This window comes from Telmatherina bonti (genome assembly GCF_933228915.1).
Source record: "Telmatherina bonti genome assembly, chromosome: 21".
Classification (NCBI taxonomy): Eukaryota; Metazoa; Chordata; class Actinopteri; order Atheriniformes; family Telmatherinidae; genus Telmatherina; species Telmatherina bonti.
Window position 1 is genome coordinate 293,299 of NC_136630.1, and position 25,121 is coordinate 318,419.

Consider the following 25,121-nt stretch of genomic DNA (forward strand, 5'->3'; position numbering starts at 1 on the left):
GTAGGTTCTGTGTAGGTCCTGTGGGGGGGAAAGCTCCAGGAACAGTCCTGACCAGCTGATGTGGTTCTCCGACAGGTCCTGAAGGTGCTGAAGGATCTGGACCTGGAGAAGATCATGACGGCGCCGGCGAAGAACCTGAGCGGCGGTCAGAAGAGAAAGCTGTCTGTGGGCATCGCCATTCTGGGGGATCCCAAGGTACCGTCTGGCCTGCAGGCTGGTTCCGTGTGTGTGAAGGTGTCTGGATGGGTGATGTGATCCGTTCCCGTCAGGTTCTCCTGCTGGACGAGCCGACAGCCGGCATGGACCCCTGCTCCAGACACCAGATCTGGTCTCTGCTGAAGAGCCGGCGGGCCGGGCGGGTCGTGGTGCTCAGCACGCACTACATGGACGAGGCGGACATCCTCGCCGGTACGTCGTCCCAACAGCAGAAAGAAAGCTGCATGATTTCATTCATTTCTTCTTTTTCAACAGTTTGATGGATTTAGTTTTTATCTGGAAGATCTTCGTTTAGTTTTATTGATCTGATCTTCTGGGAATGAGATAAAAGAGGAAACTTCTCCCCTCCAGATCGGAAAGCTGTGATTTCACAGGGGCAGCTCAGGTGTGTCGGCTCCTCCCTCTACCTCAAGACCAAGTGTGGGGTTGGATATCACCTGAGGCGAGTACTTATACATGATGTACTACCACACCTGTACTTATACATGATGTACTACCACACCTGTACTTATACATGATGTACTACCACACCTGTACTTATACATGATGTACTACCACACCTGTACTTATACATGATGTACTACCACACCTGTACTTATACATGATGTACTACCACACCTGTACTTATACATGATGTACTACCACACCTGTACTTATACATGATGTACTACCACACCTGTACTTATACATGACGTGGCACCATGACGTGGCACCATGACGTGGCACCATGACGTTGCACCATGACGTTGCACCATGACGTTGCACCATGACGTGGCACCATGACGTGGCACCATGACGTGGCACCATGACGTGGCACCATGACGTGGCACCATGACGTGGCACCATGACGTGGCACCATGACGTTGCACCATGACGTGGCACCATGACGTGGCACCATGACGTTGCACCATGACGTTGCACCATGACGTTGCACCATGACGTGGCACCATGACGTGGCACCATGACGTGGCACCATGACGTGGCACCATGACGTTGCACCATGACGTTGCACCATGACGTTGCACCATGACGTGGCACCATGACGTGGCACCATGACGTTGCACCATGACGTTGCACCATGACGTGGCACCATGACGTGGCACCATGACGTGGCACCATGACGTGGCACCATGACGTTGCACCATGACGTTGCACCATGACGTGGCACCATGACGTGGCACCATGACGTAGCACCATGACGTGGCACCATGACGTGGCACCATGACGTGGCACCATGACGTTGCACCATGACGTTGCACCATGACGTGGCACCATGACGTGGCACCATGACGTGGCACCATGACGTTGCACCATGACGTTGCACCATGACGTGGCACCATGACGTGGCACCATGACGTAGCACCATGACGTTGCACCATGACGTTGCACCATGACGTGGCACCATGACGTGGCACCATGACGTGGCACCATGACGTTGCACCATGACGTTGCACCATGACGTGGCACCATGACGTGGCACCATGACGTGGCACCATGACGTTGCACCATGACGTGGCACCATGACGTGGCACCATGACGTTGCACCATGACGTTGCACCATGACGTGGCACCATGACGTGGCACCATGACGTTGCACCATGACGTTGCACCATGACGTGGCACCATGACGTTGCACCATGACGTGGCACCATGACGTGGCACCATGACGTGGCACCATGACGTGGCACCATGACGTAGCACTTTCCCTGTAGTATAAACCGATGTGTCCTGCAGAATGTCCGTGGGCGAGCGCTGCGACGCAGAGCGGATTTCGGCGCTGGTCCAGCACCGTGTCCCCAGAGCCAGGTTGTGCCGGCAGCGGGAGGCGGAGCTAACCTTCACGCTGCCGTTTGAGGGCGTGGAGACGTTTCCAGGTGAGATTCCGGTCCGTTCCGCGTCTTTCAGACTTCAGACGACCACATGAGACCCAGGATCCGTTTCTCCTCCACAGGTTTGTTCTCTGATCTGGACCGCCAGCCAGAGCTGGGCATAACTAACTATGGCGTTTCCATGACAACGCTGGAAGATGTTTTCCTGCGTTTGGAGGCAGAAGCCGAGGTGGATCAAGCCGGTGAGCGACACGGTGAAGCTTCGGCGTTTTACTGAATAAACGGTGAAATGAGACGGTCCTGTCTCCAGACTACAGTGTCTTTAACCGGGAGCAGCCGGAGGACGAGTTGGACAACGGCGACCTGGACGATGGCGACCAGCGACTGCTCAGCTTCTCAGACAGCAAGTCGGACGTGGCGTCGGGTCACGTCCTGTGGCGGCAGCAGTTCAGCGCCGTGGCGTGGCTGCACATGCTCAACATGCGCAGGGAGTGGAAAGCCTTCATTTACACGTGAGACGCAGCGCCGACAGCAGAGCTGTCAGACGGGACTTCTGTTCGTCCCTCCTGACCAACAGTTTAGCTGCTCTCGTGTCGTCTGTCAGCTTTTCATTCCCTGTGGAACGCTGGGGGGGGGCAGCCTCCTGATCCCCAAGACCCCCCCTCAGTTTATTCACAATAATGTCAAATATACAACAAATTAAATTTATAGCAAAAAGTACATGAAATATTGTAGTAAATCATGAATAAAATGCATAAATGATGTTATTTGGTGAAAAGGAATGAACTTAAAAAGTTTGAGACTTTTAATAACAAAACAGTAAAAAAAAAAAAAGGAAAATAACTCCATCCATCCATCCATCTTCTGCCGCTTATCCGGGGTCGGGTCGCGGGGGCAGCAGCCTAAGCAGGGAAGCCCAGACTTCCCTCTCCCCAGCCACATTTACCAACTCTGCGGGGGGATCCCGAGGCGTTCCCAGGCCAGCCGAGAGATATAATCCCTCCAGCGTGTCCTGGGTCTTCCCCGGGGTCTCCTCCCAGAGGGACGTGCCTGGAACACCTCACCAGGGAGGTCCAGGAGGCATCCTGACCAGATGCCCGAGCCACCTCAACTGGTTCCTCTTGATGCGGAGGAGCAGCGGCTCTACTCTGATCTCCTCCCGGATGACCGAGCTCCTCACCCTATCTCTAAGGGAGAGCCCGGCCACCCTGCGGAGGAAACTCATTTCAGCCGCCTGTATACGAGATCTCCTTCTTTCGGTCACGACCCACAGCTCATGACCATAGGTGAGGGTAGGAACGTAGATCGACTGATAAATCGAGAGCTTCGCCTTCTGGCTCAGCTCCTTCTTCACCACGACAGACCGGCGCAGAGTCCGCATTACTGCAGACGCCACACCGATCCGTCTGTCCATCTCACGCTCCATCCTTCCCTCACTCGTGAACAAGACCCCGAGATATTTAAACTCCTCCACTTGAGGCAGGACCTGACTCCCGACCCGGAGAGGACAATCCACCCTATTCCGGCTGAGGACCATGGTCTCAGATTTGGAGGTGCTGATTCTCATCCCAGCCGCTTCACACTCGGCCGCGAATCGCTCAAGTGAGAGCTGGAGATCACGACCAGATGAAGCCAACAGGACCACGTCATCTGCAAAAAGCAGGGACCCAATCCTGAGGCCACCAAGTCGGATCCCCTCAACACCTCGGCTGCGCCTAGAAATTCTGTCCATATAAGTTATGAACAGAATCGGTGATAAAGGACAGCCTTGGCGGAGTCCAACCCTCACCGGAAACGAATCCGACTTACTACCGGCAATGTGGACCAAGCTCTGACACCTGTCATACAGGGACCGGACAGCTCGTACAAGGGGGTCCGGTACCCCATACTCCCGGAGTACCCCCCACAGGAGCCCCCGGGGGACACGGTCGAACGCCTTCTCCAGGTCCACAAAGCACATGTAGACTGGTTGGGCAAACTCCCATGCCCCCTCCAGGACCCCAAAGAGGGTATAGAGCTGGTCCACTGTTCCGCGACCAGGACGAAAACCACACTGCTCCTCCTCAATCCGGGATTCGACTATCCGGTGGACCCTCCTCTCCAGGACCCCTGAATAGACCTTACCAGGGAGGCTGAGGAGTGTGATTCCCCTGTAATTGGAACACACCCTCCGGTCCCCCTTCTTAAAAAGGGGGACCACCACCCCAGTCTGCCAGTCCAGCGGTACTGCCCCCGATGTCCACGCGATGCTGCAGAGGCGTGTCAGCCAGGACAGCCCCACAGCATCCAGAGCCTTAAGGAACTCCGGGCGGATCTCATCCACCCCCGGGGCCTTGCCGCCAAGGAGCTTTTTGACCACCTCAGCGACTTCAGCCCCAGAGATAGGAGAGTCCACCCCTGAATCCACCAGCTCTGCTTCCTCATCGGAAGACGTGTTGGTAGGATTGAGGAGGTCTTCGAAGTATTCCTTCCACCAACCCACTACGTCCCGAGTTGAGGTCAGCAGCTCCCCATCTCCACTGTACACAGTATTGATGGAGCACTGCTTCCCCCTCCTGAGCCGCCGGATGGTGGACCAGAATCTCCTCGAAGCCGTCCGGAAGTCTTTCTCCATGGCCTCGCCGAAATCCTCCCATGCCTGAGTTTTTGCCTCGGCAACAGCCGAAGCCGCATGCCGCTTAGCCTGTCGGTACCCATCAGCTGCCTCCAGAGTCCCACAGGCCAAGAAGGCCCGATAGGACTCCTTCTTCAGCTTGACGGCATCCCTCACTGCTGGTGTCCACCAACGAGTCCTGGGATTACCGCCACGACAGGCACCAACGACCTTACAGCCACAGCTCCGGCTGGCCGCCTCAACAATAGAGGCACGGAACACAGCCCATTCAGACTCAATGTCCCCCGCCTCACTCGGGACATGGTTGAAGCTCTGCTGAAGGTGGGAGTTGAAGCTCGCTCTGACGGGGGACTCAGCCAGACGTTCCCAGCAGACCCTTACAACACGTTTGGGCCTGCCAGATCTGACCGGCTTCCTCCCCCACCATCTGAGCCAACTCACCACCAGGTGGTGATCAGTTGAAGCTCCGCCCCCCTCTTCACCCGAGTGTCCAAGGCATGTGGCCGCAGGTCCGACGATACGACTACAAAATCCATCATGGAACTGCGGCCCAGGGAATCCTGATGCCAGGTGTACATATGGACACTCTTATGCTGGAACATGGTGTTCGTTATGGACAATCCATGACGAGCACAGAAGTCCAATAACAAAACACCATTTGGGTTCAGAGGGGGGGGACCATGCCTCCCAATCACTCCCCTCCAGGTCTCGCTGTCATTACCCACGTGAGCATTGAAGTCCCCCATCAGAACAATGGAGTCCCCAGAAGGAGCACCCTCCAGCACTCCCTCCAAGGACTCCAGAAAGGGTGGGTACTCTGAACTGCTGTTCGGTGCATAAGCACAGACAACAGTCAGGACCCGTCCCCCCACCCGGAGGCGGAGGGAAACTACCCTTTCATCCACCGGGGTAAACCCCAACGTGCAGGCACCAAGCTGGGGGCTGATGAGAATCCAGAGTGGAAGAAGGTCCAGCCCCTCTCGAGGGTACTAGTTCCAGAGCCCAAGCCATGCGTCGAGGTGAGTCCAACTATATCTAGTCGGAACCGCTCAACCTCGCGCACAAGCTCAGGCTCCTTCCCCACCAGAGAGGTGACGTTCCACGTCCCTAGAGCCAGCTTCTGCAGCCGGGGATCGGACCGCCAGGGTCCCTGCCCCTTGCTGCCGCCCAGCTCACACTGCACCCGACCCCTACGGCTCCTCCCGCAGATGGTGAGCCCACGGGAGGTGGGGCCCATGTAACCCTTTCGGGCTGAGCCCGACTGGGCCCCATGGGCGAAGGCCCGGCCACCAGACACTCGCTCTCGTACCCCGCCTCCAGGCCTGGCTCCAGAGGGGGGTCCCGGTAACCCGCGTCCGGGCAACGGAACATTCATGCCCAGGTTAGTCGTCATCATAGTGGTCTATGAGCCGTGCTTGGTCTGGTCCCTCCCCTAGACACCTGTTTGCCATGGGTGACCCTACCAGGGGCATAAAGCCCCCGACAACATAGCTGCTAGGATCTTCGGGACGCACAAACCCCCCCACCATGATAAGGTGACGGCTCAGGGAGAGGGGAAAATAACTCATTTTATGTTTTTTCTCATTAGGAGGAAAAGTTTAATTTAGTATTTGATTCATAAATATAATATTCAGATTATTATATTAACAATAGAAACACTTTATGTTGGTTACGATCATATGTGGCCTTAATATTTATTTATGTAAAATATTCAACAATTTACTTTTTTTCTTTTTTTAACCAATGAATTTATTTCTATCATAAATAAAGGAAGGCTGAGGGAGGGGGGGGGGGGCCGTCAGGTTGCAGCTTGTCCTGCCTCCAACAGCTCTGACCCCTGACTCCCCCTGGCTCCCCCTGACCTCCCCCCTGACCTCCTCCTTGCAGGCTGGTGCTGTTCCTGCTGTTTGTGGCTGCAGTCCTGGTCGTGTCCCTCGCCACCGGAAACATCCAGATCCACTCTCCAGATCGGCAGTTTTCTCCCGTCTACCTTCTGAAGAAGAACCAGGAGCCCCGCCGCTACGCCTCCAGCCTCCTGGTGAAGAACTCCACCGGTGAGTCACGGCGCTACGGTAACGCTCCAGCTCTGGCGTCACGCTGACTCTTCTTCTTCTGCCTGCCAGACTCTGACATCTCCGACTTCATCCACAACCTGGAATCTCAGGACATCCAGGTGGAGCTGATGAAGCAGGACGACTACATGGCGGTGGCTCCTCACAGCGCCGCCATCAACGTGTCGGGAACCAGCAAGGTGGTGATGAAACTGGTGAAATGTGCTGGGCGTGCCGCCTCTGAGCTCTTATAGAAAAGCTTTTTCTGCTTGCTGTGTTTCCAGGGCTTTAAATACAGCGTTGCCTTTAACAGCACCACGGTTCACTCCTTACCGATGGCGGTAAATATTCTGAGCAACGCTCTTCTCAGAGGTCTGAACGGCAGCGGACACATCCGAACCTGGACCAAGCCCTTTGACTATGTAAGGAGCCCGCCGTGGCACGGGGGGGGATCCGTCCGATGTGAAGAGATTAACCGGTCAATGTTGACGTTTTTCAGCTGATCTCGGACGCCACGTCCTACGCGCTGGTCTACATCGAGGCCATCATGCTGGGAATGCTGGCAGCTGGAATGCCGGCGTACTTTGCAATGGACCACACTCGCGATCGAGAGGTGATTATGTCAAAGATAACCATGAAATGATTTACAGACACTCCCCAGTTTACCGACCAGTTCTGTTCCTACGCCACGGCGTGACCTGAAATCCTGCGTAAGTCTGACATTTATCCGAAATGAGCCCGTCATAATGGAAGACAGTCCAGGCTAGTAGACGTTTCAAGGAAAATAAAATAAATATACGTGCACTGAGGCGTCAACTCGGCCTCCGCGTCAGAAGAGTTGATACAGAACCTCGTCACTTCGAAACGCGCTCTGCTTTTTATTTACAGTTATTTTATGAGCGTCGTGAAGTTGAAACGAGTTGAGGAACAAACCTCTGTGCAAAACGTTCCAGAGTTTTAAGTCTGCTGTCGGAGCTTCTCATCCTGAGATGTCAGCCATCTGGCCAATGAGACGGAAGCAGACTCCATCAGAAAAGCTTTAAATAAAACCCAGGATGGACCTGGGATAGATATCCATCACATCCAGGCTCACAACCACAGCCTTGTGTGTCCGTCACCCATCTGCTGTTCCAACAGCGTGGAAGGTCGCCACAATACCTTCTGTGTTAAAGTCTGGGAGCCGGGATGACCGATAAATGATCGGCCAATCAGTGCTTTGGCCACGGTTTCATTTAGCAGACACTGTTATCCACTTCCATCTGAGAGTGAGAGGAACACAAGCAGGACATTATAAGGGCTTTGTGACCCCATGCGGTTTGATTTTCATGCCAAATATTCAACAAAAACAGCAAAAAACCTCTTAGAATAATGTCCAAATGGTTTGGATAGTGGTTTAGTTGTTGGGTCTGTTTAGCTTGATTGAAAGAGGGTGTTTCAGCAAGTTTTATTGTCCAGGCTAAGCTAATTAAATTTCTCCCAACGAGCCTTTCTCTGGGTGAAATCATCTTTTCTACAACACCAGGTCGGAGTTCCTCAGGGCTCAAGTCTTGGCTCAGTATTATTACTAAAGCAAACTGTGGTGTGGAGGTTTAAATAACATGAACTTGGGCTCATTAAGTCCTGCCTTCTACTAAATTCAAAGAAAACTGGATGGTCATTTCCAAACAGCAGGATCAGGCCTGCGTATATTTTTAAAAGGAGAGGAGTGACAGGTTGCAGATGAATTTAAATGCTTCATAATAAAGAAATACAAATTTATCAAGGTTGAAACTTTAAAAAGATTTCAGTTCCGTCAGACCTTGAACGTGTTTAACAAAGCCAGCATAAGCAGGAAAGTAAGCGGATGGTCTGTTGGAAGTGACTGTTTAGAGATGCACAGCGCTGGAGAAACTGAAACATGTTGACTGGAACATAATAAAACTCTGGCTAAAGAGGAACCAGACATGTAGCTACCAGTCATGGCTTCATCAAGTACCATGGTGTCGTTACGTGTTGGGTGCAAGGCCAGCGTTCCCTTCCGTCGGGCCCCTTCAGCCATATTTACATGACTTTAGTCCATTATGATGCGTTAATATGTTCTCATTATGTCTGATTTACAAGAGGAGATATTTATAGTGTCGGAAGGAAACGAGGTGGACTCGCCGTGGCGTGTTGGGAGGCCGTGGATTCTAACAGAAAACCAGCTTCACTCCAGCTGTTTACATCAACAGTGTGAAATAAGATGTTTGACTCATTGCTTTTGGGTTTCTTTCCATCCTCAGATCAAGTGTCGCTCTACACTGCGGATCTCTGGTCTGGTACCATCAGCTTACTGGTGTGGCCAGGCAGCAGTCGACATCCCCTTCTACTACCTCATCCTATCCTGCATGTGCATCATCCTCTTCTCCTTCCACACCGGAAACCTGCTCACCTCCAGCAACCTCAGCGCTGTGGTCGGTTCAGCTGCTTCACATCCTCGCAGGCCTCCCGTACGGCGAGCCAACCGTCCTGACCCCTGCTCTCTCCTCTCTCAGGTCCTCTGTACGGTCGGCTTCGGTCCGGCCATGATCCTCTTCACCTATGTCTTTTCTTTTGGATTCACAAGAGTCCAGAGCAACAGGGATTTCTTCTCTTTCATTTCCATGATGGTAAGACCAGATCAGTAGTTCACCGGTTCAACACTTTCACTCTACACCAACCTGTTTAACTTCCTGTTGGCAGTGAAATCTAACCAGCCAATGACATGACAGCATGAAGTCGTGTAGACAAGACTTTCTGAGGGTCGAACTGAGCAGCAGGATGAGGTCAAAAGGACATTTAAGATATCTTGAATGTGCTATGTCAGTCAGAACAGCGATCAGAGGCTCCAGTTCTCCTGTTCTCCAGTTCTAACCCTAACCCAGCCAAGGTTCTCCATCCTCCAGTTCACACAGAAGGATGGAGAACCGTGGCTTGTCTGAGTCGCCAATTCAGTTCCACATTCACATAGTAGGATCAGAATCACCTGGGAACGTCAGGAAAACATGGATCCATCCTGCCGTCAGCCTGCTGCTGGTGGAACGGGAGATTCTCATGGTGATGTGGTGGAACGGGAGATTCTCATGGTGATGTGGTTGGACAGGAAACTCTCATCATGATGAGGTGGAACGGGAGATTCTCATGGTGATGATGTGGAACGGGAGATTCTCATGATGATGAGGTGGAACGGGAGATTCTCATGGTGATGAAGTGGAACGGGATATTCTCATGGTGATTAGGTGGAACGGGAGATTCTCATGATGTGGTGGAATGGAAAATTCTCATGGTGATGAGGTGGAACGGGACATTCTCATGGTGATGTGGCGGAACGGGAGATTCTCATGGTGATGTGGCGGAACGGGAGATTCTCATGGTGATGTGGTTGGACAGGAAACTCTCATCATGATGAGGTGGAACGGGAGATTCTCATGGTGATGAGGTGGAACGGGAGATTCTCATGCTGATGTGGTTGGACAGGAAACTCTCATCATGATGAGGTGGAACGGGAGATTCTCATGGTGATGAGGTGGAACGGGAGATTCTCATGGTGATGTGGCGGAATGGGAGATTCTCATGGTGATGTGGCGGAACGGGACATTCTCATGATGATGAGGTGGAACGGGAGATTCTCATGGTGATGTGGTTGGACAGGAAACTCTCATCATGATGAGGTGGAACGGGAGATTCTCATGGTGATGAGGTGGAACGGGACATTCTCATGGTGATGTGGTGGAACGGGAGATTCTCATGGTGATGTGGCGGAACGGGAGATTCTCATGGTGATGAAGTGGAACGGGAGATTCTCATGGTGATGAGGTGGAACGGGACATTCTCATGGTGATGTGGTGGAACGGGAGATTCTCATGGTGATGTGGTGGAACGGGAGATTCTCATGGTGATGTGGCAGAACGGGAGATTCTCATCATGATGAGGTGGAACGGGAGATTCTCATCATGATATGGTGGAACGGGAGATCCACATCGTGATGAGGTGGAACGGGAGTTTCTCATCATGATATGGTGGAACGGGAGATCCACATCGTGATGAGGTGGAACGGGAGATTCTCATGGTGATGAGGTGGAACGGGAGATTCTCATGGTGATGAGGTGGAACGGGAAATTCTCATGGTGATGTGGTGGAACGGGAGATTCTCATGATGTGGTGGAATGGAAAATTCTCATGGTGATGCGGTGGAACCGGAGATTCTCATGGTGATGAGGTGGAACGGGAGATTCTCATGATGAGGTGGAACGGGAGGTTCTCATGGTGATTAGGTGGAACAGGAGATTCTCATGGTGATGTGGTGGAACGGGAGATTCCCATGATGATGAGGTGGAACGGGAGATTCTCATGATGTGGTGGAATGGAAGATTCTCATGATGTGGTGGAATGGAAGATTCTCATGATGATGAGGTGGAACGGGAGATTCTCATCATGATGAGGTGGAACGGGAGATTCTCATGGTGATGAAGTGGAACGGGAGATTCTCATGGTGATGAGGTGGAACGGGAGATTCTCATGGTGATGAGGTGGAACGGGAGATTCTCATGGTGATGAAGTGGAACGGGAGATTCTCATCATGATGGGGTGGAATGGAAAATTCTCATGGTGATGCGGTGGAACCGGAGATTCTCATGGTGATGTGGTGGAACGGGAGATTCTCATGATGTGGTGGAATGGAAAATTCTCATGGTGATGCGGTGGAACCGGAGATTCTCATGGTGATGTGGTGGAACGGGAGATTCTCATGATGTGGTGGAATGGAAAATTCTCATGGTGATGAGGTGGAACGGGAGATTCTCATGGTGATGAAGTGGAACGGGAGATTCTCATCATGATGGGGTGGAATGGAAAATTCTCATGGTGATGCGGTGGAACCGGAGATTCTCATGGTGATGAGGTGGAACGGGAGATTCTCATGGTGATGTGGCGGAACGGGAGATTCTCATGATGATGAGGTGGAACGGGAGATTCTCATGGTGATGTGGTGGAACGGGAGATTCTCATGGTGATTTGGTGGAACGGGAGATTCTCATGGTGATGTGGCGGAACGGGAGATTCTCATGATGATGAGGTGGAACGGGAGATTCTCATGGTGATGTGGTGGAACGGGAGATTCTCATTATGATGGGGTGGAACGGGAGATTCTCATTATGATGGGGTGGAACGAGAGATTCTCATGGTGATGTGGCGGAACGGGAGATTCTCATGGTGATGAGGTGGAACGGGAGATTCTCATGGTGATGATGTGGAACGGGAGATTCTCATGGTGATGAGGTGGAACGGGAGATTCTCATGCTGATGTGGTTGGACAGGAAACTCTCATCATGATGAGGTGGAACGGGAGATTCTCATGGTGATGAGGTGGAACGGGAGATTCTCATGGTGATGTGGCGGAATGGGAGATTCTCATGGTGATGTGGCGGAACGGGACATTCTCATGATGATGAGGTGGAACGGGAGATTCTCATGGTGATGTGGTTGGACAGGAAACTCTCATCATGATGAGGTGGAACGGGAGATTCTCATGGTGATGAGGTGGAACGGGACATTCTCATGGTGATGTGGTGGAACGGGAGATTCTCATGGTGATGTGGCGGAACGGGAGATTCTCATGGTGATGAAGTGGAACGGGAGATTCTCATGGTGATGAGGTGGAACGGGACATTCTCATGGTGATGTGGTGGAACGGGAGATTCTCATGGTGATGTGGTGGAACGGGAGATTCTCATGGTGATGTGGCAGAACGGGAGATTCTCATCATGATGAGGTGGAACGGGAGATTCTCATCATGATATGGTGGAACGGGAGATCCACATCGTGATGAGGTGGAACGGGAGTTTCTCATCATGATATGGTGGAACGGGAGATCCACATCGTGATGAGGTGGAACGGGAGATTCTCATGGTGATGAGGTGGAACGGGAGATTCTCATGGTGATGAGGTGGAACGGGAAATTCTCATGGTGATGTGGTGGAACGGGAGATTCTCATGATGTGGTGGAATGGAAAATTCTCATGGTGATGCGGTGGAACCGGAGATTCTCATGGTGATGAGGTGGAACGGGAGATTCTCATGATGAGGTGGAACGGGAGGTTCTCATGGTGATTAGGTGGAACAGGAGATTCTCATGGTGATGTGGTGGAACGGGAGATTCCCATGATGATGAGGTGGAACGGGAGATTCTCATGATGTGGTGGAATGGAAGATTCTCATGATGTGGTGGAATGGAAGATTCTCATGATGATGAGGTGGAACGGGAGATTCTCATCATGATGAGGTGGAACGGGAGATTCTCATGGTGATGAAGTGGAACGGGAGATTCTCATGGTGATGAGGTGGAACGGGAGATTCTCATGGTGATGAGGTGGAACGGGAGATTCTCATGGTGATGAAGTGGAACGGGAGATTCTCATCATGATGGGGTGGAATGGAAAATTCTCATGGTGATGCGGTGGAACCGGAGATTCTCATGGTGATGTGGTGGAACGGGAGATTCTCATGATGTGGTGGAATGGAAAATTCTCATGGTGATGCGGTGGAACCGGAGATTCTCATGGTGATGTGGTGGAACGGGAGATTCTCATGATGTGGTGGAATGGAAAATTCTCATGGTGATGAGGTGGAACGGGAGATTCTCATGGTGATGAAGTGGAACGGGAGATTCTCATCATGATGGGGTGGAATGGAAAATTCTCATGGTGATGCGGTGGAACCGGAGATTCTCATGGTGATGAGGTGGAACGGGAGATTCTCATGGTGATGTGGCGGAACGGGAGATTCTCATGATGATGAGGTGGAACGGGAGATTCTCATGGTGATGTGGTGGAACGGGAGATTCTCATGGTGATTTGGTGGAACGGGAGATTCTCATGGTGATGTGGCGGAACGGGAGATTCTCATGATGATGAGGTGGAACGGGAGATTCTCATGGTGATGTGGTGGAACGGGAGATTCTCATTATGATGGGGTGGAACGGGAGATTCTCATTATGATGGGGTGGAACGAGAGATTCTCATGGTGATGTGGCGGAACGGGAGATTCTCATGGTGATGAGGTGGAACGGGAGATTCTCATGGTGATGATGTGGAACGGGAGATTCTCATCATGATGGGGTGGAACGGGAGATTCTCGTGATTAGGTGGAACGGGAGATTCTCATGATGATGAGGTGGAACGGGAGATTCTCATGGTGATGAAGTGGAACGGGAGATTCTCATGGTGATGAGGTGGAACGGGAGATTCTCATGGTGATGAAGTGGAACGGGAGATTCTCATGGTGATGAGGTGGAACGGGAGATTCTCATGATGTGGTGGAATGGAAAATTCTCATGGTGATGCGGTGGAACCGGAGATTCTCATGGTGATGTGGAATGGAAAATTCTCATGGTGATGTGTTGGAACGGGAGATTCTCATGGTGATGTGGTGGAACGGGAGATTCTCATGGTGATGTGGCGGAACGGGAGATTCTCATGATGATGAGGTGGAACGGGAGATTCTCATGGTGATGTGGTGGAACGGGAGATTCTCATTATGATGGGGTGGAACGGGAGATTCTCATTATGATGGGGTGGAACGAGAGATTCTCATGGTGATGTGGCGGAACGGGAGATTCTCATGGTGATGAGGTGGAACGGGAGATTCTCATGGTGATGATGTGGAACGGGAGATTCTCATCATGATGGGGTGGAACGGGAGATTCTCGTGATTAGGTGGAACGGGAGATTCTCATGATGATGAGGTGGAACGGGAGATTCTCATGGTGATGAAGTGGAACGGGATATTCTCATGGTGATTAGGTGGAACGGGAGATTCTCATGATGTGGTGGAATGGAAAATTCTCATGGTGATGCGGTGGAACCGGAGATTCTCATGGTGATGAGGTGGAACGGGAGATTCTCATGGTGATGCGGTGGAACCGGAGATTCTCATGGTGATGAGGTGGAACGGGAGATTCTCATGGTGATGTGGTGGAACGGGAGATTCTCATGGTGATGTGGTGGAACGGGAGATTCTCATGGTGATGAGGTGGAACGGGAGATTCTCATGGTGATGTGGTGGAACGGGAGATTCTCATGGTGATGAGGTGGAACCGGAGATTCTCATGGTGATGAGGTGGAACGGGAGATTCTCATGATGATGAGGTGGAACGGGAGATTCTCATGGTGATGTGGTGGAACGGGAGATTCTCATTATGATGGGGTGGAACGGGAGATTCTCATTATGATGGGGTGGAACGAGAGATTCTCATGGTGATGTGGCGGAACGGGAGATTCTCATGGTGATGAGGTGGAACGGGAGATTCTCATGGTGATGATGTGGAACGGGAGATTCTCATCATGATGGGGTGGAACGGGAGATTCTCGTGATTAGGTGGAACGGGAGATTCTCATGATGATGAGGTGGAACGGGAGATTCTCATGGTGATGAAGTGGAACGGGATATTCTCATGGTGATTAGGTGGAACGGGAGATTCTCATGGTGATGAGGTGGAACGGGAGATTCTCATGGTGATGTGGTGGAACGGGAGATTCTCATTATGATGAGGTGGAACCGGAGATTCTCATGGTGATGAGGTAGAACGGGAGATTCTCATGGTGATGTGGTGGAACCGGAGATTCTCATGGTGATGAGGTGGAACGGGAGATTCTCATGGTGATGTGGTGGAACGAGAGATTCTCATGATGATGAGGTGGAACGAGAGATTCTCATGATGATGAGGTGGAACGGGAGATTCTCATGATGTGGTGGAATGGAAGATTCTCATGGTGATGCGGTGGAACCGGAGATTCTCATGGTGATGAGGTGGAACGGGAGATTCTCATGGTGATGTGGTGGAACGAGAGATTCTCATGATGATGAGGTGGAACGAGAGATTCTCATGATGATGAGGTGGAACGGGAGATTCTCATGATGTGGTGGAATGGAAGATTCTCATGGTGATGCGGTGGAACCGGAGATTCTCATGGTGATGTGGTGGAACGGGAGATTCTCATGATGATGAGATGGAACAGGAGATTCTCATGGTGATGATGTGGAACGGGAGATTCTCATGGTGATGAGGTGGAACGGGAGATTCTCATGGTGATGAGGTGGAACGGGAGATTCTCATCATGATGTGGTGGAACGGGAGATTCTCATGGTGATTCTCATCATGATGAGGTGGAACGGGAGATTCTCATGATGAGGTGGAACGGGAGATTCTCATCATGATATGGTGGAACGGGAGGTTCTCATGGTGATTAGGTGGAACAGGAGATTCTTATCATGATGAGGTGGAACGGGAGATTCTCATGATGTGGTGGAATGGAAGATTCTCATGATGATGAGATGGAACAGGAGATTCTCATGGTGATGATGTGGAACGGGAGATTCTCATGGTGATGAGGTGGAACGGGAGATTCTCATGATGAGGTGGAACGGGAGGTTCTCATGGTGATTAGGTGGAACAGGAGATTCTCATGGTGATGTGGTGGAACGGGAGATTCCCATGATGATGAGGTGGAACGGGAGATTCTCATGATGTGGTGGAATGGAAGATTCTCATGATGTGGTGGAATGGAAGATTCTCATGATGATGAGGTGGAACGGGAGATTCTCATGGTGATGAGGTGGAACGGGAGATTCTCATGGTGATGAAGTGGAACGGGAGATTCTCATGGTGATGAGGTGGAACGGGAGATTCTCATGATGTGGTGGAATGGAAAATTCTCATGGTGATGCGGTGGAACCGGAGATTCTCATGGTGATGTGGTGGAACGGGAGATTCTCATGATGATGAGGTGGAACGGGAGATTCTCATGGTGATGAGGTGGAACGGGAGATTCTCATGGTGATGTGTTGGAACGGGAGATTCTCATGGTGATGTGGTGGAACGGGAGATTCTCATGGTGATGTGGCGGAACGGGAGATTCTCATGATGATGAGGTGGAACGGGAGATTCTCATTATGATGGGGTGGAACGGGAGATTCTCATGGTGATGTGGTGGAACGGGAGATTCTCATGGTGATGAGGTGGAACGGGAGATTCTCATGATGATGAGGTGGAACGGGAGATTCTCATGGTGATGTGGCGGAACGGGAGATTCTCATGGTGATGTGGCGGAACGGGAGATTCTCATGGTGATGTGGTGGAACGGGAGATTCTCATGATGATGAGGTGGAACGGGAGATTCTCATGATGATGAGGTGGAACGGGAGATTCTCATGGTGATGTGGTGGAACAGGAGATTCTCATTATGATGAGGTGGAACCGGAGATTCTCATGGTGATGAGGTAGAACGGGAGATTCTCATGATGTGGTGGAATGGAAGATTCTCATGGTGATGCGGTGGAACCGGAGATTCTCATGGTGATGAGGTGGAACGGGAGATTCTCATGGTGATGTGGTGGAACGGGAGATTCTCATTATGATGAGGTGGAACGAGAGATTCTCATGGTGATGAGGTGGAACGGGAGATTTTCATGATGTGGTGGAATGGAAGATTCTCATGATGATGAGGTGGAACGGGAGAGTCTCATGATGTGGTGGAATGGAAGATTCTCATGGTGATGCGGTGGAACCGGAGATTCTCATGGTGATGAGGTGGAACGGGAGATTCTCATGGTGATGTGGTGGAACGGGAGATTCTCATTATGATGAGGTGGAACGAGAGATTCTCATGGTGATGAGGTGGAACGGGAGATTCTCATCATGATGTGGTGGAACGGGAGATTCTCATGGTGATGATGTGGAACGGGAGATTCTCATGATGTGGTGGAATGGAAGATTCTCATCATGATGTGGTGGAACGGGAGATTCTCATTATGATGAGGTGGAACGAGAGATTCTCATGGTGATGTGGTGGAACAGGAGATTCTCATGGTGATGTGGTGGAACGGGAGATTCTCATCATAATGTGGTGGAACGGGAAATTCTCATGGTGATGAGGTGGAACGGGAGATTCTCATGGTGATGAGGTGGAACAGGAGATTCTTATCATGATGAGGTGGAACGGGAGATTCTCATGATGTGGTGGAATGGAAGATTCTCATGATGATGAGATGGAACAGGAGATTCTCATGGTGATGAGGTGGAACAGGAGATTCTTTTCATGATGAGGTGGAACGGGAGATTCTTATGGTGATGAGGTGGAACGGGAGATTCTCATCATGATGAGGTGGAACGGGAGATTCTCATGGTGATGTGGTGGAACGGGAGATTCCCATGATGATGAGGTGGAACGGGAGATTCTCATGGTGATGAGGTGGAACGGGAGATTCCCATGATGATGTGGTGGAACGGGAGATTCTCATGGTGATGTGGTGGAACGGGAGATTCTCATTATGATGGGGTGGAACGGGAGATTCTCATGGTGATGAGGTGGAACGGGAGATTCTCATGGTGATGATGTGGAACGGGAGATTCTCATGATGATGATGTGGTGGAACGGGAGATTCTCATTATGATGGGGTGGAACGGGAGATTCTCATGATGATGGGGTGGAACGGGAGATTCTCATTATGATGGGGCGGAACGGGAGATTCTCATGGTGATGAGGTGGAACGGGAGATTCCCATGGTGATGTGGTGGAACGGGAGATTCTCATGATGTGGTGGAATGGAAGATTCTCATCATGATGTGGTGGAACGGGAGATTCTCATCATGATGTGGTGGAACGGGAGATTCTCATGGTGATGAGGTGGAATGGGAGATTCTCATGGTGATTACGTGGAACGGGAGATTCTCATCATGATGGGGTGGAACGGGAGATTCTCATCATGATGAGGTGGAACAGGAGATTCTCATGGTGATGAGGTGGAACGGGAGATTCTCATAATGTGGTGGAACGGGAAATTCTCATCGTGATGAGGTGGAACAGGAGATTCTCATGGTGATGTGGTGGAACAGGAGATTCTCATGGTGATGAGGTGGAACGGGAGATTCTCATCATAATGTGGTGGAACGGGAAATTCTCATGGTGATGAGGTGGAACGGGAGATTCTCATGGTGATGTGGTGGAACCGGAGATTCTCATCATGATGAGGTGGAACGGGAGATTCTCATCATGATATGGTGGAACGGGAGATTCTCATCATGATGAGGTGGAACGGGAGATTCTCATCATGATATGGTGGAACGGGAGATCCACATCGTGATGAGGTGAAACGGGAGATTCTCATCATGATATGGTGGAACGGGAGATCCACATCGTGATGAGGTGGAACGGGAGATTCTCATCATGATGTGGTGGAACGGGAGATCCACATCGTGATGAGTTGGAACGGGAGATTCTCATCATGATGTGGTGGAACGGGAGATTCTCATCATGATGAGGTGGAACGGGAGATTCTCATCATGATATGGTGGAACGGGAGATCCACATCGTGATGAGGTGGAACGGGAGTTTCTCATCATGATATGGTGGAACGGGAGATCCACATCGTGATGAGGTGGAACGGGAGATTCTCATGGTGATGAGGTGGAACGGGAGATTCTCATGGTGATGAGGTGGAACGGGAAATTCTCATGGTGATGTGGTGGAACGGGAGATTCTCATGATGTGGTGGAACCGGAGATTCTCATGGTGATGAGGTGGAACGGGAGATTCTCATGATGAGGTGGAACGGGAGGTTCTCATGGTGATTAGGTGGAACAGGAGATTCTCATGGTGATGTGGTGGAACGGGAGATTCCCATGATGATGAGGTGGAACGGGAGATTCTCATGATGTGGTGGAATGGAAGATTCTCATGATGATGAGGTGGAACGGGAGATTCTCATCATGATGAGGTGGAACGGGAGATTCTCATGGTGATGAAGTGGAACGGGAGATTCTCATGGTGATGAGGTGGAACGGGAGATTCTCATGGTGATGAAGTGGAACGGGAGATTCTCATCATGATGGGGTGGAATGGAAAATTCTCATGGTGATGCGGTGGAACCGGAGATTCTCATGGTGATGTGGTGGAACGGGAGATTCTCATGATGTGGTGGAATGGAAAATTCTCATGGTGATGCGGTGGAACCGGAGATTCTCATGGTGATGAGGTGGAACGGGAGATTCTCATGGTGATGTGGCGGAACGGGAGATTCTCATGATGATGAGGTGGAACGGGAGATTCTCATGGTGATGTGGTGGAACGGGAGATTCTCATGGTGATTTGGTGGAACGGGAGATTCTCATGGTGATGTGGCGGAACGGGAGATTCTCATGATGATGAGGTGGAACGGGAGATTCTCATGGTGATGTGGTGGAACGGGAGATTCTCATTATGATGGGGTGGAACGGGAGATTCTCATTATGATGGGGTGGAACGAGAGATTCTCATGGTGATGTGGCGGAACGGGAGATTCTCATGGTGATGAGGTGGAACGGGAGATTCTCATGGTGATGATGTGGAACGGGAGATTCTCATCATGATGGGGTGGAACGGGAGATTCTCGTGATTAGGTGGAACGGGAGATTCTCATGATGATGAGGTGGAACGGGAGATTCTCATGGTGATGAAGTGGAACGGGAGATTCTCATGGTGATGAGGTGGAACGGGAGATTCTCATGGTGATGAAGTGGAACGGGAGATTCTCATGGTGATGAGGTGGAACGGGAGATTCTCATGATGTGGTGGAATGGAAAATTCTCATGGTGATGCGGTGGAACCGGATATTCTCATGGTGATGTGGTGGAACGGGAGATTCTCATGATGTGGTGGAATGGAAAATTCTCATGGTGATGCGGTGGAACCGGAGATTCTCATGGTGATGAGGTGGAACGGGAGATTCTCATGGTGATGTGGCGGAACGGGAGATTCTCATGATGATGAGGTGGAACGGGAGATTCTCATGGTGATGTGGTGGAACGGGAGATTCTCATGGTGATGTGGTGGAACGGGAGATTCTCATGGTGATGTGGCGGAACGGGAGATTCTCATGATGATGAGGTGGAACGGGAGATTCTCATGGTGATGTGGTGGAACGGGAGATTCTCATTATGATGGGGTGGAACGGGAGATTCTCATTATGATGGGGTGGAACGAGAGATTCTCATGGTGATGTGGCGGAACGGGAGATTCTCATGGTGATGAGGTGGAACGGGAGATTCTCATGGTGATGATGTGGAACGGGAGATTCTCATCATGATGGGGTGGAACGGGAGATTCTCGTGATTAGGTGGAACGGGAGATTCTCATGATGATGAGGTGGAACGGGAGATTCTCATGGTGATGAAGTGGAACGGGATATTCTCATGGTGATTAGGTGGAACGGGAGATTCTCATGGTGATGAGGTGGAACGGGAGATTCTCATGGTGATGTGGTGGAACGGGAGATTCTCATGGTGATGAGGTAGAACGGGAGATTCTCATGATGTGGTGGAATGGAAGATTCTCATGGTGATGCGGTGGAACCGGAGATTCTCATGGTGATGAGGTGGAACGGGAGATTCTCATGGTGATGAGGTGGAACGGGAGATTCTCATGATGTGGTGGAATGGAAGATTCTCATGGTGATGCGGTGGAACCGGAGATTCTCATGGTGATGTGGTGGAACGGGAGATTCTCATGATGATGAGATGGAACAGGAGATTCTCATGGTGATGATGTGGAACGGGAGATTCTCATGGTGATGAGGTGGAACGGGAGATTCTCATGGTGATGAGGTGGAACGGGAGATTCTCATCATGATGTGGTGGAACGGGAGATTCTCATGGTGATTCTCATCATGATGAGGTGGAACGGGAGATTCTCATGATGAGGTGGAACGGGAGATTCTCATCATGATATGGTGGAACGGGAGGTTCTCATGGTGATTAGGTGGAACAGGAGATTCTTATCATGATGAGGTGGAACGGGAGATTCTCATGATGATGAGATGGAACAGGAGATTCTCATGGTGATGATGTGGAACGGGAGATTCTCATGGTGATGAGGTGGAACGGGAGATTCTCATGGTGATGAGGTGGAACGGGAGATTCTCATCATGATGTGGTGGAACGGGAGATTCTCATGGTGATTCTCATCATGATGAGGTGGAACGGGAGATTCTCATGATGAGGTGGAACGGGAGATTCTCATCATGATATGGTGGAACGGGAGGTTCTCATGGTGATTAGGTGGAACAGGAGATTCTTATCATGATGAGGTGGAACGGGAGATTCTCATGATGTGGTGGAATGGAAGATTCTCATGATGATGAGATGGAACAGGAGATTCTCATGGTGATGATGTGGAACGGGAGATTCTCATGGTGATGAGGTGGAACGGGAGATTCTCATGATGAGGTGGAACGGGAGGTTCTCATGGTGATTAGGTGGAACAGGAGATTCTCATGGTGATGTGGTGGAACGGGAGATTCCCATGATGATGAGGTGGAACGGGAGATTCTCATGATGTGGTGGAATGGAAGATTCTCATGATGTGGTGGAATGGAAGATTCTCATGATGATGAGGTGGAACGGGAGATTCTCATGGTGATGAGGTGGAACGGGAGATTCTCATGGTGATGAAGTGGAACGGGAGATTCTCATGGTGATGAGGTGGAATGGGAGATTCTCATGATGTGGTGGAATGGAAAATTCTCATGGTGATGCGGTGGAACCGGAGATTCTCATGGTGATGTGGTGGAACGGGAGATTCTCATGATGTGGTGGAATGGAAAATTCTCATGGTGATGCGGTGGAACCGGAGATTCTCATGGTGATGTGGCGGAACGGGAGATTCTCATGATGATGAGGTGGAACGGGAGATTCTCATGGTGATGAGGTGGAACGGGAGATTCTCATGGTGATGTGTTGGAACGGGAGATTCTCATGGTGATGTGGTGGAACGGGAGATTCTCATGGTGATGTGGCGGAACGGGAGATTCTCATGATGATGAGGTGGAACGGGAGATTCTCATGGTGATGTGGTGGAACGGGAGATTCTCATTATGATGGGGTGGAACGGGAGATTCTCATTATGATGGGGTGGAACGAGAGATTCTCATGGTGATGTGGCGGAACGGGAGATTCTCATGGTGATGAGGTGGAACGGGAGATTCTCATGGTGATGATGTGGAACGGGAGATTCTCATCATGATGGGGTGGAACGGGAGATTCTCGTGATTAGGTGGAACGGGAGATTCTCATGATGATGAGGTGGAACGGGAGATTCTCATGGTGATGAAGTGGAACGGGATATTCTCATGGTGATTAGGTGGAACGGGAGATTCTCATGATGTGGTGGAATGGAAAATTCTCATGGTGATGCGGTGGAACCGGAGATTCTCATGGTGATGAGGTGGAACGGGAGATTCTCATGGTGATGCGGTGGAACCGGAGATTCTCATGGTGATGAGGTGGAACGGGAGATTCTCATGGTGATGTGGTGGAACGAGAGATTCTCATGATGATGAGGTGGAACGAGAGATTCTCATGATGATGAGGTGGAACGGGAGATTCTCATGATGTGGTGGAACGGGAGATTCTCATTATGATGAGGTGGAATGGGAGATTCTCATGGTGATGAGGTGGTACGTGAGATTCTCATGGTGATGAGGTGGAACGGGAGATTCTCATTATGATGAGGTGGAATGGGAGATTCTCATGATGATGAGGTGGAACGGGAGATTCTCATGATGTGGTGGAATGGAAGATTCTCATGGTGATGCGGTGGAACCGGAGATTCTCATGGTGATGTGGTGGAACGGGAGATTCTCATTATGATGAGGTGGAATGGGAGATTCTCATGGTGATGAGGTGGTACGGGAGATTCTCATGGTGATGAGGTGGAACGGGAGATTCTCATTATGATGAGGTGGAATGGGAGATTCTCATGATGATGAGGTGGAACGGGAGATTCTCATGGTGATGAGGTGGAACCGGAGATTCTCATGGCGATGAGGTGGAACGGGAGATTCTCATTATGATGAGGTGGAATGGGAGATTCTCATGATGATGAGGTGGAACGGGAGATTCTCATGGTGATGAGGTGGAACCGGAGATTCTCATGGCGATGAGGTGGTACGGGAGATTCTCATGGTGATGAGGTGGAACGGGAGATTCTCATTATGATGAGGTGGAATGGGAGATTCTCATGATGATGAGGTGGAACGGGAGATTCTCATGGTGATGCGGTGGAACCGGAGATTCTCATGGTGATGTGGTGGAACCGGAGATTCTCATTATGATGAGGTGGAATGGGAGATTCTCATGGTGATGAGGTGGTACGGGAGATTCTCATGGTGATGAGGTGGAACGGGAGATTCTCATTATGATGAGGTGGAATGGGAGATTCTCATGATGTGGTGGAATGGAAAATTCTCATGGTGATGCGGTGGAACCGGAGATTCTCATGGCGATGAGGTGGAACGGGAGATTCTCATTATGATGAGGTGGAACGGGAGATTCTCATTAGTATGAGGTGGAACGGGAGATTCTCATGGTGATGTGGTGGAACGGGAGATTCTCATTATGATGAGGTGGAATGGGAGATTCTCATGGTGATGAGGTGGAACAGGAGATTCTCATTAGTATGAGGTGGAACGAGAGATTCTCATGGCGATGAGGTGGAACGGGAGATTCTCATGGTGATGTGGTGGAACGAGAGATTCTCATGGTGATGAGGTGGTACGGGAGATTCTCATGGTGATGAGGTGGAACGGGAGATTCTCATTAGTATGAGGTGGAACGAGAGATTCTCATGGCGATGAGGTGGAACGGGAGATTCTCATGGTGATGTGGTGGAACGAGAGATTCTCATGGTGATGCGGTGGAACCGGAGATTCTCATGGTGATGAGGTGGAACGGGAGATTCTCATGGTGATGTGGCGGAACGGGAGATTCTCATGATGATGAGGTGGAACGGGAGATTCTCATGGTGATGTGGTGGAACGGGAGATTCTCATGGTGATTTGGTGGAACGGGAGATTCTCATGGTGATGTGGCGGAACGGGAGATTCTCATGATGATGAGGTGGAACGGGAGATTCTCATGGTGATGTGGTGGAACGGGAGATTCTCATTATGATGGGGTGGAACGGGAGATTCTCATGGTGATGAGGTGGAACGGGAGATTCTCATGGTGATGAAGTGGAACGGGAGATTCTCATGGTGATGAGGTGGAATGGGAGATTCTCATGATGTGGTGGAATGGAAAATTCTCATGGTGATGCGGTGGAACCGGAGATTCTCATGGTGATGTGGTGGAACGGGAGATTCTCATGATGTGGTGGAATGGAAAATTCTCATGGTGATGCGGTGGAACCGGAGATTCTCATGGTGATGTGGCGGAACGGGAGATTCTCATGATGATGAGGTGGAACGGGAGATTCTCATGGTGATGAGGTGGAACGGGAGATTCTCATGGTGATGTGTTGGAACGGGAGATTCTCATGGTGATGTGGTGGAACGGGAGATTCTCATGGTGATGTGGCGGAACGGGAGATTCTCATGATGATGAGG

At 50.8% G+C, this 25,121-nt stretch overlaps 1 protein-coding gene across 1 annotated transcript in view; it reads left to right on the forward strand.

Annotated features, from left to right (window-relative positions):
- Positions 1 to 25,121, forward strand: part of abca5 (ATP-binding cassette, sub-family A (ABC1), member 5) — a 128,405-nt gene that overhangs the window by 72,649 nt on the left and 30,635 nt on the right. The window contains exons 12-23 of the mRNA XM_079260688.1: positions 76 to 195; positions 270 to 408; positions 568 to 658; positions 1,951 to 2,090; positions 2,168 to 2,287; positions 2,356 to 2,557; positions 6,547 to 6,713; positions 6,783 to 6,910; positions 6,995 to 7,132; positions 7,210 to 7,323; positions 8,972 to 9,142; positions 9,224 to 9,337. Coding sequence (XP_079116814.1) covers positions 76 to 195; positions 270 to 408; positions 568 to 658; positions 1,951 to 2,090; positions 2,168 to 2,287; positions 2,356 to 2,557; positions 6,547 to 6,713; positions 6,783 to 6,910; positions 6,995 to 7,132; positions 7,210 to 7,323; positions 8,972 to 9,142; positions 9,224 to 9,337 — 1,644 coding nt within the window. The remainder of the gene's footprint in view (positions 1 to 75; positions 196 to 269; positions 409 to 567; positions 659 to 1,950; positions 2,091 to 2,167; positions 2,288 to 2,355; positions 2,558 to 6,546; positions 6,714 to 6,782; positions 6,911 to 6,994; positions 7,133 to 7,209; positions 7,324 to 8,971; positions 9,143 to 9,223; positions 9,338 to 25,121) is intronic.